General features: G+C 36.6%; 1 protein-coding gene across 2 annotated transcripts in view; it reads right to left on the bottom strand.

Annotated features, from left to right (window-relative positions):
* The window catches only part of LOC311283413 (complement C3-like), a 175,768-nt gene that overhangs the window by 127,824 nt on the left and 30,164 nt on the right, over positions 1 to 17,780 (bottom strand). For both annotated transcript variants that reach the window (XM_084397780.1, XM_084397779.1), the window contains exons 7-8: positions 6,129 to 6,216; positions 5,654 to 5,756 (exon numbers count right to left, since the gene is read on the bottom strand). In XM_084397780.1, the coding sequence (XP_084253906.1) occupies positions 5,654 to 5,756; positions 6,129 to 6,216 (191 nt within the window). The remainder of the gene's footprint in view (positions 1 to 5,653; positions 5,757 to 6,128; positions 6,217 to 17,780) is intronic.

The following is a 17,780-nucleotide window of genomic DNA, read 5'->3' as shown; positions in this document are numbered from 1 at the left end:
TGGAATAAAGTCGTTATTTTTGTTTGTTTTTGCGCACAAAAAGTATTCTCGTAGCTTGATATACTTAAGATTAAGCCACTGTAGTCACTTGGACTACGGTATATTAACGATCTCTTTAATAACTTTTCTGGGCCAGCAAGTTTCGGTCACCTAGCAGCCTATGGAGAAGTGAGACAGGGCTCAGATTTCATCAAAAATATCTTAATTTGTGTTCCGAAGATGAACAAAGGTCTTACGCGGTTGGAACAACATGAGGGTGAGTAATTACTGACAGAATTTTCATTGTTGGGTGAACTAACCCTTTAAAGAAATTCATTATTGTAAATGATTGCTAGTTTCACAGTGGTGATAATATAATCCTTTTGATACAGAATTAAACTCTGAATGAGATTAGTAAATGAACAGGTTGATGAATGAACTGCGTTCCGGCACCTCAGATAAATTAATAAATAAATAGATTCAAATCAAATCATTCTCATTAAATTCAATAATAATCATCATTCATCAAATCAAAACTGAATATCACCCCCTGCCCCGCATTCACAAACAAGCTTCCCGACGTTATGTTCTCAGTCACGATTCTCCTGTCTGATTTTAGTGCATCTACCGGTTCACTCCTCCCCTCCCCGCTGAACGCCACACAGCAAAATCCCCAGAGTTAAATTAACTCTGCTCAGAGAACATTCTCAGAGAGTTAAAATAACTCTAAACAGAGTTAAAGTTAATGAGATACTTAAGTGATTAATTAAGTGATGATTGGGCATTAATGATGAACACCTGCTGTCAACAAGCAGAATCACTGAAGGAAAGAGAAACACAAGAACTACAATTGACTTCCAGCCACAGCCTTAGATGAAATCAACTGAAGACAAAATAAAACATTAAATCTCTCAAGATCTCAGCAGAGGAGGATTAAACAACTCCACAAACAGCATTACCAGCTTCACTTATTACTAACCAGACTGACTTTATTTATGTCATACGTTTACAGAAGTTCTTATTGTGAATTAACATAGGTTTAGATGTTGACGATTTATTGAAAATGGTTGGTCACCATTATGGTGATGAGTGTTTCCTTTAGTTGGGCAGTTTGACTCTTAACTTATTTTTTTGTGAATTTGTGTTATTTGTAACAGTTTTTTTTTTTTTCTAAGACACAGACATCAAGAATCAGCATATGAATCTCAACAATGGTGACATGTTTCATGCCGCAATGCATCCTGGGAGCCATGAGTTTTATACTATTGTGGCTCCCAGCATGCATTGCAGCATGAAGCATGTCACCATTGTTGAGATTCATATGCTGATTATTGATGTCTTTGTCTAAAAAAATAAAATAAAAAAAATCCCTATAATGTATTTTAAAAATCTAAATTCAGAATGTCTGGTCTTTGGCTATAGAGTACTGTTAGTGAATATAATCTATTAACATCAAATAATCACTTTTAGACAGCTGAGATCTTGTTGACAGCAGGTGTTCATCATTAATGCCCAATCATCACTTAATTAATCACTTAAGTATCTCATTAACTTTAACTCTGATTCAGAGTTATTTTAACTCTCTGTAGAGAGGGACCAAATGTTCTCTGAACAGAGTTAATTTAAAGGGATAGTTCACTTTGAAATTAATTTTTTATATGTTTTAGCTTACCTCAAGGGCATCCAAGATGTAGGTGTCTTTGTTTCCGCAGTAGTTTCAATTTTGATATTTTTAGGTCAAACCGTTCTTGTCTGTCAGTCATATAATGCAGGTCTGTGGTCACTGTCTCAAAACTCAAGCACAGAGTCCAAATTAAAACAATTCCCCATCGTCCAAATGAAACAATTCCCCATCATAAGTACACATTGATGGCCTAAGACACGAAACGAGCGGTTTGTGTGAGAAAACGAACAGTATTTATATTGTTTTTAGCTCTTGAAAACAGCACACGTCCAAATGGTCTGACGACGCGGGCGAGTATAGATGTATACATAGATGTCGCCTTGGCTACGGTTTCGTTCCAATGAACTGCAGTAGCGAAGGCGACATCTAGTGTATACATCTATACCCGCATAGATATATACAATAGATGTCGCTTTGCTACGGTTTCGTTCCAATGAACTGCAGTAGCCAAGGCGACATCTATGTATACATCTATACTCGCCCGCGCCGTCAGACCATTTGGACGTGTGCTGTTTTCAAGAGCTAAAAACTATATAAATACTGTTCGTTTTCTCACACAAACCGCTCGTTTCGTGTCTTAGGCCATCAATGTGTACTTATGATGGGGAATTGTTTCATTTGGACGATGGGGAATTGTTTTAATTTGGACTCTGTGCTTGTGGTTTGAGACAGTGACCACAGACCTGCATTATATGACTGACAGACAAGAACGGTTTGACCTAAAAATATCAAAATTGAAACTACTGCGGAAACAAAGACACCTACATCTTGGATGCCCTTGAGGTAAGCTAAAACATATCAAAAATTAATTTCAAAGTGAACTATCCCTTTAACTCTGGGGATTTTGCTGTGCAGCGATTACTAATGCGTAAAATGCTCTCATGGTGGTTGAGCGCATTAAAGTTAGTTTTAGGTTCAATATTTGCCTGACATTTGTTTTCCCTTGTAATATTTTTTATTATTAGGGCCCAAGCCCTGAAAGGGCGAATGCCCTATTGTTTTCGTTAGGATTATTTGTTGTTATTATTATTATTATTATTATTATTATTATTTTCTACTTCTCTGGCACTTTTGGGGCCCTTAACATGCTCGAAAACTCTTGAAACTTTGCACACAGGTTAGAACCCACGGCCATCAGGGCCGGGCTGAAGCTGGTACCCGGGCGTGGCAGGGGGGCTCAACAGAGCCCCCTTGAATGGGGTCCGAAAACTTGGTCGTTAAGAGTCTCAAAAGCTTCAAAAAAGAATATTAAAGTTTGCCCTTCCGATATAATATTACAGTATCTAAGATATCAATAATCATTTCACAGGTCTACATCTGCCGTGTGTCTACATTATACACATAAAATCTGAAGCAAATCGGGTAAAAATAAGAGGGAGATTTCAAAGCATTTTGAAAATGACACACTTCCTGCTGCCAGTTGGTGGCGCTATAACTTTGACTCACAATAGTCACATCCTTGTGTTCGGCCTCTTACAACGAACACACTGCTGAAGTTTCATCAAGATCAGTCAATGTATGCTGAAGTTATAATACGCTTCTTGTTTCTCTTTTCTCACCATAATTTAGTTTCCTCGCCACGGCCAAACCGTTCGAGATATCAAAAATTCGCCCGCAATTTATCATCCTCAATGTCTTAACTTCATGTTGACCGAGTTTGGTCGCGATTGGATGAATTCTCTAGGAGGAGTATTTCAAATTCCAGAGGACGCATTTTTCAAAAAACCCTGTGAGGTGCAGGGTGCGAGGGCCCTTTTCATCACTGCTTGCAGCTTCAATTCCTTATGAATTTGTTTAACCTTCAAAAGCCCTAAAGATCACATATGTAGGTCAGAGAAATCCAAATTTTCTCGGGGGAGCATGCCCCTGAACCCCCCTAACTACCTCACATTTGAGTCCGTACACAGCAAAATCCCCAGTGTTAAATTAACACTCCTCAGTGTACATATTGTGGACACATATGTACACTGAGGGTGTTAAAAATTAACACTGAAGCAGTGTTGAAGTTAATGAGATAATTAAGTTAACACTGAAGCAGTGTTGAAGTTAATGAGATAATTAAGTGATTAATTAAGTGATGTCACCATTATGGTGACCAGTGGTTGCTTTAGTTGGGCTCTTGACCCTTTATTATTTAACATTAGTTTTTTCTCTGGATGCTCCAGCTCTGTGCTTATAGAGCATATGTGTTGTGGCAAGAAAAACTATGATTTGGGCTTTGTTTCCTGAAAGCATCGCAAGCCTAATTTGATCGTATAGACCATTTGTTGCAGTTGGTCTGTGATCAAGTTAGGCTTAAGATGCTATTGGGAAACACAGCCCTGGTTATGTTTTGATGATGAAATTTCTAGTGACCTGATTTACTGATGGCACCCATCATTATAAACTGATTATCTAAATGTTTTATTAATTTTTCACTACAGTAATTACTTCCAGCACTGTTTTAAAGATCTGAAGGATTTAAAATCACACACAGACATCAATAATCTACATATGAATCTCAACAATGGTGACAATCAAACAAATGCTTAATGTTGCAGTGCATGATGGGAGCCACCAATCAGAACGCATCAATGGCTGACATCATGCATTGCAGCATGAATAAATTATGCAGCTGAATTGTCCTGTAATTTTAATTGTTTTTCCTGTTTGCTTTTATTTTGCTATTGTTTTGTTCTGACTTTAGTAGCTTGTTTTGTGATGTTCAGAGTTGATCTGTTTGTCACTAGTTTGTTTTTTGTCACCATTGTTGAGATTCATATGCTGATTCTTGATGTCTGTGTGTTTAAACACAATAACTTCTTTGCTCAAAGTATTTTCAAAATTTTTCATATTGCTGTTGGATCTCAAACTGTAGAATCTCAGAGCTACAATCACCAATACTAAAACAAGACATCAAGCATATAGTCAAAAATTTAGCTTCTGAATGACATCAGTGAATCAGGACACTACATGATAATGTTTTTATCATCAAAACATATTGTGAGCAGGTCATGTTTTCTCTTGCAGTAACAAATGTGCTTTATAAACACAGAGTTGTAGCAACCAGAGAAAAACTAATATTAAAAAATGAAAAGGGTCAAGAGCCCAACTAAAGCAAACACTGACCACCATAATGGTGACTTGAAAAGAAAAATTCCATAAAACATTACCGTCTAAACTTCTGTTAAATCTCAAGAACTTTTGTCGATGTATGACAGAAATAAAGTCAAACTGGTAATAATAAGTGCAACAATGTGCAATGACTCGAAGTCAGTTGTAGTTCTTGTGTTTCTCTTTTTTCTGTTATTGTTTTTTTCTCTTTCCGTCAATGATTCTGCTTATTAACATCAGGTGTCACCACTAATGGCCAATCACTTAATTAATCACTTAATTATCTCATTAACTTCAACACTGCTTCAGTGTTAATTTTAACACCCTGTAGTGTGGACACATATGTACACTGAGGAGTGTTAATTTAACACTGGGGATTTTGCTGTGTACATTGTGAAAAACAAGGTTGTGTTCCATATTGTGGTGTGATGGTGCCACAGTGACACTCTTGTCCCGAAAAGTATTGCTATACCACGATACTCAATATGTAGTCCCACGGTGAGTCATTTTGTATGATGTATGACAGAAATAAAGTCATAGTTAATAATAAGTGTAATAATGTGTAATGGCTGGAATTCAGTTGTATTTATTGTGTTTCTCTATTTTCTGTTCTTGTGTTTCTCTTTCCTTCAGTGATTCATCACTAATGCTCAACAATCACTTACATATTCACTTAATTATCTCACTGCAACACTGTCTCCATGTTACTTTTACTCTTTGTAGTGTGGATTTCCTTGTGGGGTTGAAAGGGTTAACAGTGTAAGATAAAAAGACACACCCACTGAATGTATTTTAACAGTAACAAACTGTAAATTATAAAAGAGGTATATACTGGTGACACTGTTGCCAGTAGTTAAATGTAAAATGTATATATTTTTTTTAATTAATGTATCCAACCTGAGCTCTCTGCAGAGAGGCAGGAATACTTGTTTTCTTCTCACCGACCATCACACCAAACTCCACAAACGCATGTCCTTCCACCTTCTGTCCAAACAGGTACCTATAAAAGCACATACAATTTCTTCTGTAAAAACTGAACAGTGACGACGACTGTCCCTGATCCACATCCACTTTCATTATATAGAAACATTAGCTTGGACATTTTCTGTTCCTCAGAAGAAGGAAATAAGACATTTTACCATTTAACTTCGATCTGACCATTAAAATTACGTTAGCTGGTGTAACCCAATGATGTCAGTTTGGGCTTGCCCAGAGCAGAACCACACTGCCAATCCAAACTGTATGCTAATTGTTAATTACCTTTGACCGAAGTGGTCCTGACAGAATTACATACAAATCTATTTCAAATCAGTGTTTACTCACATTATAGATTTATTTTCAATACAATAAAGCAGAACATATTTTGTCTTACTTGGCTTCAATGTCGACTGTCAGGCTCTCGTCACCCACATAGAAGAATGACTTACTGGGTTTTAATTTCACTTCAAATGTTGGAAGCACTATAAACCAAACCAGAAAAAAGACACAAATAAAAAAAATAAATAAATAAATAAAAAAAATTAAAAGCATTCTAGTTAACACAGCCTGTATCACACAGCAAAATCCCCAGTGTTAAATTAACACTCCTCAGTGTACATATGTGTCCACATTACAGGGTGTTAAAATTAACACTGAAGCAGTGTTGAAGTTAATGAGATAATTAAGTGATTAATTAAGTGATGATTGAGCATTATTGAAGATACCTGATGTTAATAAGCAGAATCATTGACGGAAAGAGAAAAAACAATAACAGAAAAAAAAGAAACACAAGAACTACAACTGACTTCGAGTCATTACACATTGTTGCTCTTATTATTACCAGTTTGACTTTATTTCTGTCATACATCGACAAAAGTTCTTGAGATTTAACAGAAGTTTAGACGGTAATGTTTTATGGAATTTTTCTTTTCAAGTTACCATTATGGTGGTCAGTGTTTGCTTTAGTTGGGCTATTGACCCTTATCATTTTTTAATGCAATGTTTTTGGGAAACACAGCCCAAATCATAGTTTCTCTTGCCACAATAAATGTGCTTTATAAACACAGAGTTGTAGCAACCAGAGAAAAACTAATGTTAAAAAGTAAAGGGTCAAGAGCCCAGCTATAGCAAACACTGGTAACCATAATGGTGACATGAAACAAAACATTCCATAAAACATTACCATCTAAACGTCTGTTAAATCTAAATAAGACCGTGTGTAGATGTATGACAGAAATAAAGTCAAACTGGTAAAATAATAAGTGCAATAATGGTTCAAAGTCAGTAGTTCTTGTGTTTCTCTTTTTTCTGTTCTTGTTTCTCTTTCCTTCAGTGAGTCTGCTTGTTATCATCAGGTGTCACCACTAATGGCCAATCATCACTTAATTAATCACTTAATTATCTCATTAACTTCAACACTGCTTCAGTGTTAACTTAATTATCTCATTAACTTCAACACTGCTTCAGTGTTAATTTTAACACTCTGTAGTGTGGACACATATGTACACTGAGGAGTGTTAATTTAACACTGGGGATTTTGCTGTGCAGGGCTATTCAAATGGTGGCCTGCCAATCATCTCCATCCGGCCCGATGGCACCCGATGGCTCCCTCCTCCTCTTTTCCTGGCGGTGCGGCTAATTTAGTTTGATACTCGCTCCGATTGACCTGAGAAATGTTTTACATGCAAATATTTCAGCAGTTATTATATGTGTCCCGAATTTCTGTCGACTGAATAATCATTTGTGAATGAATCATTATTTTGGTTTGATTCTGTCTAAACGCGCTTGCATAATGGAACTATTCGGATTCATTTGGACCGCTCCGTCACTGAATCACCTGAAGCGGTTTCTCAGTCAGGACAGTAACAACAAATAGCGCTGTTTTCAGTTGTTTCACTAGTTGTTTCAACACGAACACAGAACAGAGTCTGTAAAACAAATTTTTAAGCAATTAAAGCTGTGTCACACACAGATACTCAGTGCAGTTACATGACCAGTCCAGTCTAGTCTAGTCATCTAGTCTGTTCTCCTGCTGTCTAAAACTACATACAGTCAAGTTAGTTTGACCCGAGAGCATGGTCATTCTGACTGAATCTGATATGATCTGACACTGATTACCTGAAAGAATCATTAATCTTTGTTTTAACCTTTTTAATCTTTGTGTTTCAAGTGTCTGTGAACACAAACATGCCGCAGTGTCGTGAAACCCCATCCCGCCCAGGCCTTCCACACAGGACCCCTCAAAGTAAGACATATTTTAGTGTATGATGTGTTTTATGTGTCTGTACTTCTTACTCTGTGTTATGGTAGGCTAGAGGCTCTCTCTGTCTCTCTCTCTGTCTCTCTCTCTGTCTGTCTGTCTCTCTCTCTCTCTCTGTCTGTCTGTCTGTCTGTCTGTCTCTCTCTCTCTGTCTGTCTGTCTGTCTGTCTGTCTGTCTGTCTCTCTCTCTCTCAATTCAACTTGCTTTATTGGCATGAACAAAGAAACATGTTGTTGCCAAAGCAGTTTACAGAAAATACATTACAATACATATCACATATTAAAAAATATATATATATACAAATAGAAATAGAAATACATATAGTAGGTGTCACATATATTATATACAGTGTCATAAACATACAAAATACTACATTACAAAAAAAAAGGTTTTCTCAGGTGTTTTCTTCTTTTTCCTTTTTTTTTTCCCTTCCCCTTCCCTTTTTTTCTCTTTTTTTTCCCCTTTTCCCTTTCTCTGTTGTTCCTTTTACAATATAATGACTGTACAATCCTAAACCAGTGTAATGTTGTGATCTTATAGTGGGGAGTCCCTCAGGCTGTGGCAGGCAGAAACATATTTAGCTGCCAGTGGGGCTGCTGCCCCTTCGCCTAGGAGGACTACCAGCTTCTCTTCTGAAGTTAACATTGGGAAATTTACTACTTTGTTGGCTATTTCTCCAAAGTGTAAGGCTCTTAGTGAAGAGAATTTTTCACAGTTGAGGAGGAAGTGTATCTCTGTTTCTATCTCTCCTGTTGAGCAGTGAGCACATATACGCTCCTCTCTGGGCAGCCATGTCTGCCTGAGTCTCCCTGTCTCTACGGCCAGCTGGTGGTCACTGAGCCTGTATTTAGTCAGGATCCGTCTCTGCTTTACATCTCTGACAGTGTGCAGATACTCAGCCAATTTATATTCTCTGTTAAGAGTTAAATAACAATTTAGTCTACTTTGTGTTTTTGTTTGACTTTTCCAATGTTCTAAATATTGATCCTTTGAATGATTCATAATCTGTTTTGTTCTGTTGAGTTGTTTTAAACCAGTGCTAATGGGAGCCTCATTAGTTAGCTTCACCATCAGCTGACTCAGGGCACTGTTTTCAGGATTCAGCTCTTGGGTTTTAAGTGCTTTAGAATGAAGTGTGTCTTTTTGGCTTAATTTAAGATGTGTCCAAAATGTAATAGCTCGTTTCTGTATATTTATCAGTATTGGGTAACGTCCCAGTTCTGCTCGACAGGCATTATTTGGGGTTTTCCTTTGAACGTTTAGAATTCTTCTACAGAATTCTGTGTGTAGGGTCTCTATCGGGTGTTTGTCCCAGGAGTCATGCTCCAATCTACTGAGTGGGCCCCAAACTTCACTTCCATAAAGTGCTATCGGTACAATTACCCTATCAAATATCTTAGTCTAGATTCTAATTGGGATGTTAATGTTGAACAGCTTGGTTTTTAATGCATACATTGCCCTGTGTGCTTTTTCTTTAAGTGAATGTATGGCTTTATTGAAATTCCCTGATGCAGATATGGTCAGACCGAGGTAAGTATAATTTTGTGTGTGTTTAATTTGGGTGTTATTCATAGTAAAAGGGTATTTGGTTTCAAGACGCCTGGCTTTTTTTTTGAAAGATCATAATTTGAGTTTTCTTTAAATTGACCTCCAATGCCCAGTTATGGCAGTATTGTTCCAGGATGGACAGGTTATGTTGGAGACCATCTCTGGTTGGAGACAACAAAATAAGGTCATCTGCATAAAGCAGGTATTTAATCTCTGTGTCTAGTAGTGTGAGGCCTGGAGCTGCTGATCGGTCCAACTGGTCTGCAAGTTCATTTATGTACAGGTTGAATAATGCAGGACTTATACAGCATCCTTGCTTCACACCGCGTCCTTGGGTAAAATATTCTGTTCTTTGATTATTAATTTTCACAGCACATTGATTGTGCTTGTACATACATTTGATAAGGTCATATACCTTGCCACCTATTCCACTTTGAAGTATTTTGAAGAAAAGTCCTTCATGCCAAATGGAGTCAAAGGCTTTTTTAAAGTCGATGAAACAAGCAAATATTTTCCCTCCCTTTTTTTGGTGGACATGTTTGTTAATTAAAGTATGTAAGGTGTATATATGATCAGATGTTCTGTAACCTGGAAGAAAACCAATTTGAAAAATCTCTCTCTCTCTCTCTCTCTCTCTCTCTCTCTCTCTCTCTCTCTCTCTCTCTCTCTCTCTCTCTCTCTCTCTCTCTCTCTCTCTCCTCTCTCTCTCTCTCTCTCTCCTCTCATCTCTCTCTCTCTCTCTCTCTTCTCTCTCTCTCTCTCTCTCTCATCTCTCTCTCTCTTCTCTCTCTCTCTCTCTCTCTCTCTCTCTCTCTCTCTCTCTCTCTCTCTCTATCAGAAGAAAGGCCTTAAATCACGGCCTATTCATCAGGTACTCCTGAGTAAGTCCTACAATGTGTTGAAGCAACATTCTGTCACTATTCAACCCATATGTGGTGTCTGTATTTATATCAGTTGTTCTTGATATTTATATACTGTCCTCACACTATTCTCAACCAAATGTCTTTTAAGTTTTTTTTTTTGTAAAATGCTCTGACTTTTCTGAATTGTCTTTATAGAAACAATCAAACGAAGATATAGACTTTTGTGCTACTGTCTTATTTTTTCCCCCTGTTGCTTTATTTTTTGTTTTTTTGTTTAGATGCTGTGTTAAGAAATCCTGCCCAACAAAATTCCACTGAGGCTCTGACGTAGAGATGACCGATGACCGTGAGGGCGGCAAAGGCGGGGCGAGCAAGCATCTTAAGTGAAATAATTGATTGGACTGATTTTTCTTTTTATTATTTTATTTACTATTTTGGAGGGAATTTTATTTTTGTTGTAGTTTTCTATGTGTGATTTGTGGAGTGTTAAAATTAATTATACTGCTTTTGCAAAAACAAAGTGAAAAATAAATTGTCAAGGTCCATCTCCCGGTGCCCTTCGGTTTTGTTATTTCTCCCTGAAAACTCCTGTAACTTAATTTTAAAATCACTGATCCATTCTTTTTTTCTGTTAGACTGACATTTCCCAGGTTGTCAGATTGTGTATGAAATACACCCTACACATAAACAATCACTTACTTTGTATTATATCTAAAATTCTGGATATTTATGCAGAATCACAGTTGTGCTGTAACCAACAACATAAATCTAAGTCAGAAATATGAGTTCAGTGATCAAGTTCAAATGATGATTGTCATAATATAACCAACACCATCAGATCACTTTTTTTCTTTGTTCATCTGGCAGTTATAATTCAGATACAACAACCAAACAAAATCTAAAGTTAATAATTTAAGGGTCAAGAGCCCAACTAAAGCAAACAATCATCGCCATAATGGTGGCTTACAATTTGTGATTTTCTCCTTCAGTGATTCTGCTTGTTAACATCAGGTGTCTTCAGTAATGATCAATCATCACTCAATTAATCACTTAATTATCTCATTAACTTTAACACTCTTGAGTGTTAATTTAACACTCATATTTTAACACTTTACACTCTTGAGTGTTAATTTAACACTCATATTTTAACACTTTACACTCTACAAGTGTGGTCTCACATGTACTCCCAGGAGTGTTAATTTAACACTGGAGTTTTTGCTGTGTGGAACAGCTGATTTTCAAGCATGCTGTGGCGTTTCCAGCGATACAGCCGAAAATCAGCTGTTCCAGTGTTAAGTCAAAGGGAGCGCCGCATAGGTCATAATTATTTCGGGTTTACGTTGGCTCACGGTCGGCGATCATGTCGGGTTTACGTTGGCTCATGGTCGGCGATCATTCTAATGCCACCATCTTCCCGATGTCTTGCTGATTAGCTACCGATCTCCCATAAGACATCTCACCGAAGCACTTTATGTCGGGCAGGCACACGCGCCCCGACGTCAGCAAGACCTAATTTGTTGTCTGGGACAGCTCGTTCTGGATCAATGGTATGAACCCAGCAAACACAGAACGTTCCCCTAACGTTCCCATATGGTTCCCATTTGGTTATTTTTTTTGGGAACCAAATAAGAACGTTCTAGGAACGTTCTCTGTAGGTTATTTTTAGGTTCAATTTTTATAACCTAAAGAGAACGTTCCCTGCAGGTTGTTATTTAATAACCTAAAGAGAACCTTCACAGAACGTTCCCTGCAGGTTATTTTTAGGTTTTATTTTTATAACCTAAAGAGAACCTTCCCAGAACGTTTCCTGCAGGTTATTATTTTAATATCACTTACTATTAACAGGCAGATTACCAACTGACATAGTCGTCAGTACGGTCCCCTAAGGTTATAAGATATTTTGATATTGATATTTTAAATTATGTTATATATTTTAATTCTATATGTTTATTTAAATGCTGCGTGACTTTGAAGTGTTTTAATGCGCATGCGCGTGATCAAACACTGGAGCACGTGCGCTGCGCGAGAGCAGATGGAAACGTGATGTCATCGACAACTGACAAACAACAAAACTCCCGTCTCTCGCTGTTGGTTTCACTGCTTTCAGGTAAGTTTAGTCAACAAAATCTCACAAATAATACACACAAACGTCCCTGACACATTTCTTACGTGTAATTGACACGCTTCTGTTGAATATTTACTTTAAAGAAATGATTTTGTGTCTTTGAAAAAGTCCGTTAGCATCTACGCTAGCAGTTAACCGTTTTCAGAAGAGAACATTAGGCCTAACGCCGCCTTCACACTGGCAGTTGAAATCAGCTCCGATACGGCTACGAAACGACCGGAAGTCATTCATTTCCTATGGAGATTCGCAGACCGCATGCGAATGGGTCCGAACGAGTGCGGTGCGAAAAAAATCGTGTCCGTTGGTCATCCGGATGCGTTCAAAAAATTGAACTCTTGCGAAAGGCTACGGACGGTTCCTATCCGACAATTCCAGCGGAAGTTAGCGTTGCTATGGTACTGATAAACAAACCTGAATTCTTAACTTTTAATAAAATAAATAATGATTTTATAACGATAAGTTGTCATGTCATTTTTTTTATTTTCATGATTTTCTAACGTTATTAGGGCAGTTAATACCAGAGGTGGAAAGTCCAGGGGTAAGAAAGTAAAAGTCCTGCCATATATTTATTCCACCCATGAACTCACACAGCAAAAACTCCAGTTTTAAATGAACTCTCCTGTGAGTTTATTTGGCTCCAGACTCAAGAGTGTTAAAGTTAATGAGATAATTTAGTGATTGATTGAGTGATGATTGACCATTATTGAAGACACCTGATGTTAACAAGCAGAATCACTGAAGGAGAAAAATCACAATTTTAGTTACCATTATGGATATCGGTGTTTGATTTAGTTGGGCAGTTGACCTTTAAATGTTTAACTTTAGATTTTGTTTGGCTGTTGTATCTGTGTTATAACAGTCAGATGAACAAAGAGAAAAGGTGAACAGGTGTTGGTTATATTTTAACATAATCATCATTTAACCTGAATCACTGATCTCATTTAGAGTCTAATCTCTGACTTAAATGTATATTGGTCATTACAGCATCACAGTGATTCTACAGAATAATATCCAGATTTGTCATTATAATCCAAATGATTTCTTAAAAGTTGTTCTGAGATAAAAAAAAAAAAAAAATCTTTTTTTAAGGCGCACACAGACATCAAGAATCAGTGTATGAATCTCAACAATGGTGACAAAAAGAATATTAAATTAGGGAAAGGAAATTAGTAAGACAATTCAGATCATAATTTATTCATACCGCAATGCATGATGGGAGCCATGAATGAGTTTTGATTGGTGGTACCCAGAATGCACAGCAAAATGCTTTATTATTGTCACCATTGTTGAGAATCACGGGCTGATTCTTGGTGTCAGTGTGTCCAAAAAAAAAAAAAAAAAACTTTCAAAGTGTTTTGATCAGGACAACTTTAAAGAAATCTTTTGGATTATTTTGAAAATGCTGATTATATTGATAAGAGTATACTGTAGAATCATAGACTGCTGTAATCAGCAAGGTAAACCTAACTCTCTGAATGAGTTTTGTGATTCAAGTCAAAAGATGATTATGTCGAAACACAACCAAAATGACCTGATCAGCTTTTCTCTTTGTTCATCTGAGAGTTATAACACTGATAGAACAGCCAAACAAAATCTAACATTATTAGTTTAAGGTTCAAGAGCCCAACTAAAGGCAACACTGATCACCAAAATGGCAACTTAAAAAAAGAGATCTTCTCCTTCAGTGATTCTGCTTGTTAACATCAGGTGTCTTCAATAATGGTCAATCATCACTCAATCAATCACTAAATGATCTCATTAACTTTAACACTCTTGAGTCTGGAGCCAAATAAACTCCCAGGAGAGTTCATTTAAAACTGGAGTTTTTGCTGTGTGAGTTCATGGGTGGAATAAATATATGGCAGGACTTTTACTTTCTGACCCCTGGACTTTCCACCTCTGGTTAATACAATTAAAAGCCCTATATACCACTATATCACATTTAGCCAACCTGACATGTCAACGTCCTGGGGAACTTTCCTCCACGCAGCAGCCTGTCTCTAACCCCCTCAACAGAGAGATCATACAGAATTGTACATTCTGACACTGACAAAATCAACCGTTAATCTCTCCGCCATTTTTGTTCTACTCGCTTCCGAAGCTTTTCAGCGGTGTAGTACGACGTCCGCTGGGGGCGTATTGCGTATTACGGAGCTGATTTCAACTGCCAGTGTGAAGGCGGCGTAACGTTAAGTAAGTTACGCTACGGTCTTATTTATGAAAGTTTGGGATTTTAAACACATTTTTAGTGTAGATAACAGTTTTTGATAGTTTTGCTGGTAATTTGTCAATGGGTGATTGGAAGTAAGCTAATTTATTTAACCTAAAAGAATGCTTTTTTTTTTTTTTATTGCAGAAAAGGTAACATACAGATAATAACACAAAAAAAAAAAAGAAAAAAAAAAGAAAAAGGATATCTCACATTCAATTTTAATAAATAAAGATATTACAAAATATCAGGGGTATTAAAGAGTGTATCATAGCATTTTAAATATTTCACAGACTTTTTGTTTTTTAACAGTCTTATAGAAGAAATATAAAAATCAAAGTCAGAGCAAAACAAATTTAACATAGGAGATGAATTAAGAAATTTTTGTTTATGTATGTGGAATTTTGCTAATAAAATAAAAAGGTTAACAATAAATTCCAGATCCTTATTGCTTTTGTTTTCATAATACAAGGTAACATCCTTTAAGGTAAAGCAGTAATTAATATTCATCAGATTAAATATGAATTCTGCCAAATCAGTCCAAAATTGGTTCACGACATTACAGTCAAAAAATAAGTGAGTCAGTATCTCTTTCTCATTATTACAAAAACAACACATATCATCAATATCAGAGAATCTTGATATTAAAGATTTAGAAGGATAAATGGTATGTAGAATTTTGAAGTGTATTTCTTTAATTTTATTATTAATACAGTATTTGAAAGGAATTAACCAAGCTCTTCTCCAATCAATATTTTCAATCTTAGAGTTCCAGAAAAATTTCCCTAGGAGATATTTTGTTTTGTTTTTGGAAAATATTACAAATATGCTTGTTATTGCATTTTTTCTCAATTAACTCAACACCTTCTAAAATTAAATTTGGGTTTGTCACAGATAAGGAATTGTAACAAATATGACATTTGATAAGTTGACTGAGTGTTACAGGAATAGCTTTAATAACTAAATTAAATTCCCTAAACAGTATGGGAAAATTGTAAGTTGACATGAATTGTTCGTAAGTTAAGATATTCCCAGAACTGTCAAACAGTTTTATAAGATGATTAATGTCTCTGTTGAACCAATTTGTTAAAAACAAGGATTTATTTGAAACGGTTATATTTCCATTATTCCAAATGAAAGAGGTGTGAGGAGAGAAATTGTGACAGTAGCAAATTTTCCAAGCGAGAAGAGCTTGCTGATGAAATTTGGATAATTTGAGGGGGATTTTAGAAATATTATAATCACATGTTAACAGAAATTTCAAGCCACCAATTTGATTAAAGAGACTATGAGGAATATGGTTCCAAAAAGAATTAGGGGTGATCAAACATCTCTTAAGCCAGTTAACCTTGTAAGGAATATGACTTAGCTCAAATGATTATAGGGAATCAAAATTATGAATCGGGTTGATTCATCTATATTCTTACAATATTAATAAATTATTGAAACTGAAATCTAGACCCATTCGTATACATCAATGTTCAATTACAATGAATTATAATTTAATCATTAATATACCAAAAAGGTCCCTCTTTCAGATCAATTAATCAGAATAATTTTTAATGGAAATTAATGTATTAATTAAACAGTTGTTTGTCCCGCAAACTGGTCGTAAAATTAATTCCATCAACTTCTCAACAAAATTATCTCTTTCTTATAATTCGAAGAAAGCTATATTTTCTGGCCATGAAAATTACTTTCTTGTTCTTATAAAATGTAGGTTACTTAACAGTAGCGCATTAGTAAAGCGTAGCTTGATCGTCGTTTCATTGACTTGTAAAATGAACACTTATACAGAGACAATCAAGGATATATGGAATTTTAATAATTGGACTAATACTACATCGAAACTACGAGTATACACAGAGTAAATACATATATTTACAACAGAAAAATACGGATGAAAACATTACAAGACCAAACGGATAACAGATGAGAGAGGGAGAGGATGAAAGGGAGAAAGTGAAACTAAAGTTCAGGATGAGAGAGATCACCGAGATGATCTCAGCATGGCAAAATCACAGGCAATGCAACCTTTTGAGAGACAGCAAGGAATCAAATCACATTAAAAGTTCAATAAACTTATCTTGCAAAATGGTTCTCTTTGTTGCTGAAGAACGCCGAGTTCGTGCGTGTGTCCTAAGAGCAGCGTGCGTGTGTTTCTTTAAGAAAGCAGGGCTTGCTTCGGTGAGCGTGGCCGCGGGCTGTTCAAGTCTCTTTAAATTTGAGGTTGCCGGAGAGTCCGAAGACGAAAATAAAGAAAAAACTCAAAGAAAAAGAAAAACGGAGAACGCTCCCAAAAAGGGAGCCATATGGATCTTCTCGCTGACGAAGAGGGTTCGTGAAAGTGCTCCGAGTTTCCGAAGGGGAGAGAGAGAGAAACAGGCAAGTTCCGTCTTTTGAGGGAATCCCGTCCCCGCCCCATTTTACGGGAAGGGCAAATCATCTGTCGAGATTTTTCGAGCGGGAAGATTCCTGTGTTTGTAGGGAACAGCCTCTTGGCTCTAATTAGAATTACAGTGAAGTTTGACTTGAGCCTTTCGGCTCCAGAAATATGAAATGTGTCAAACAATGTACATTACTGCATTCTGCTATCGAAATTCGACTGGATTTCTGGAATTCTAGATTGCAAGGATTACAGAGATATGAAACTTGTCATAGGAAGATTGTAGGAACACCAAGTTACATAAAATATGCATAATTACACACATTTAAGGTTTGTTCATTCAAATAAACGTCATAAACGTAGTGAATATGAACTGGGAAACACAGGAGTATATGAAATATGACATGCTTACTGTATATTCTAAGTTTAATGTTCAAAGTTTGTGTATGTGTGTGCGTTGGAATGTTGGCTCCTCGTTATCTCTTGCAGCCAGGGGCGGATTAAGGTGGTCAGGGGCCCCTAGGCTGCTCTTTGTGTGAGGCCCCCCCACTAAAAATGTATTTAGTGCCATACATGGCCATACGCAACTACAGTGAACTGGCATACACACACATTGAGACAGCCAACACTACAGTGTTTTCTTTACATTCCTTC

Source organism: Rutilus rutilus, assembly GCF_951802725.1.
Source record: "Rutilus rutilus genome assembly, chromosome: 2".
Lineage (NCBI taxonomy): Eukaryota > Metazoa > Chordata > Actinopteri > Cypriniformes > Leuciscidae > Rutilus > Rutilus rutilus.
This window is presented reverse-complemented; position numbering and strand designations above follow the sequence as displayed.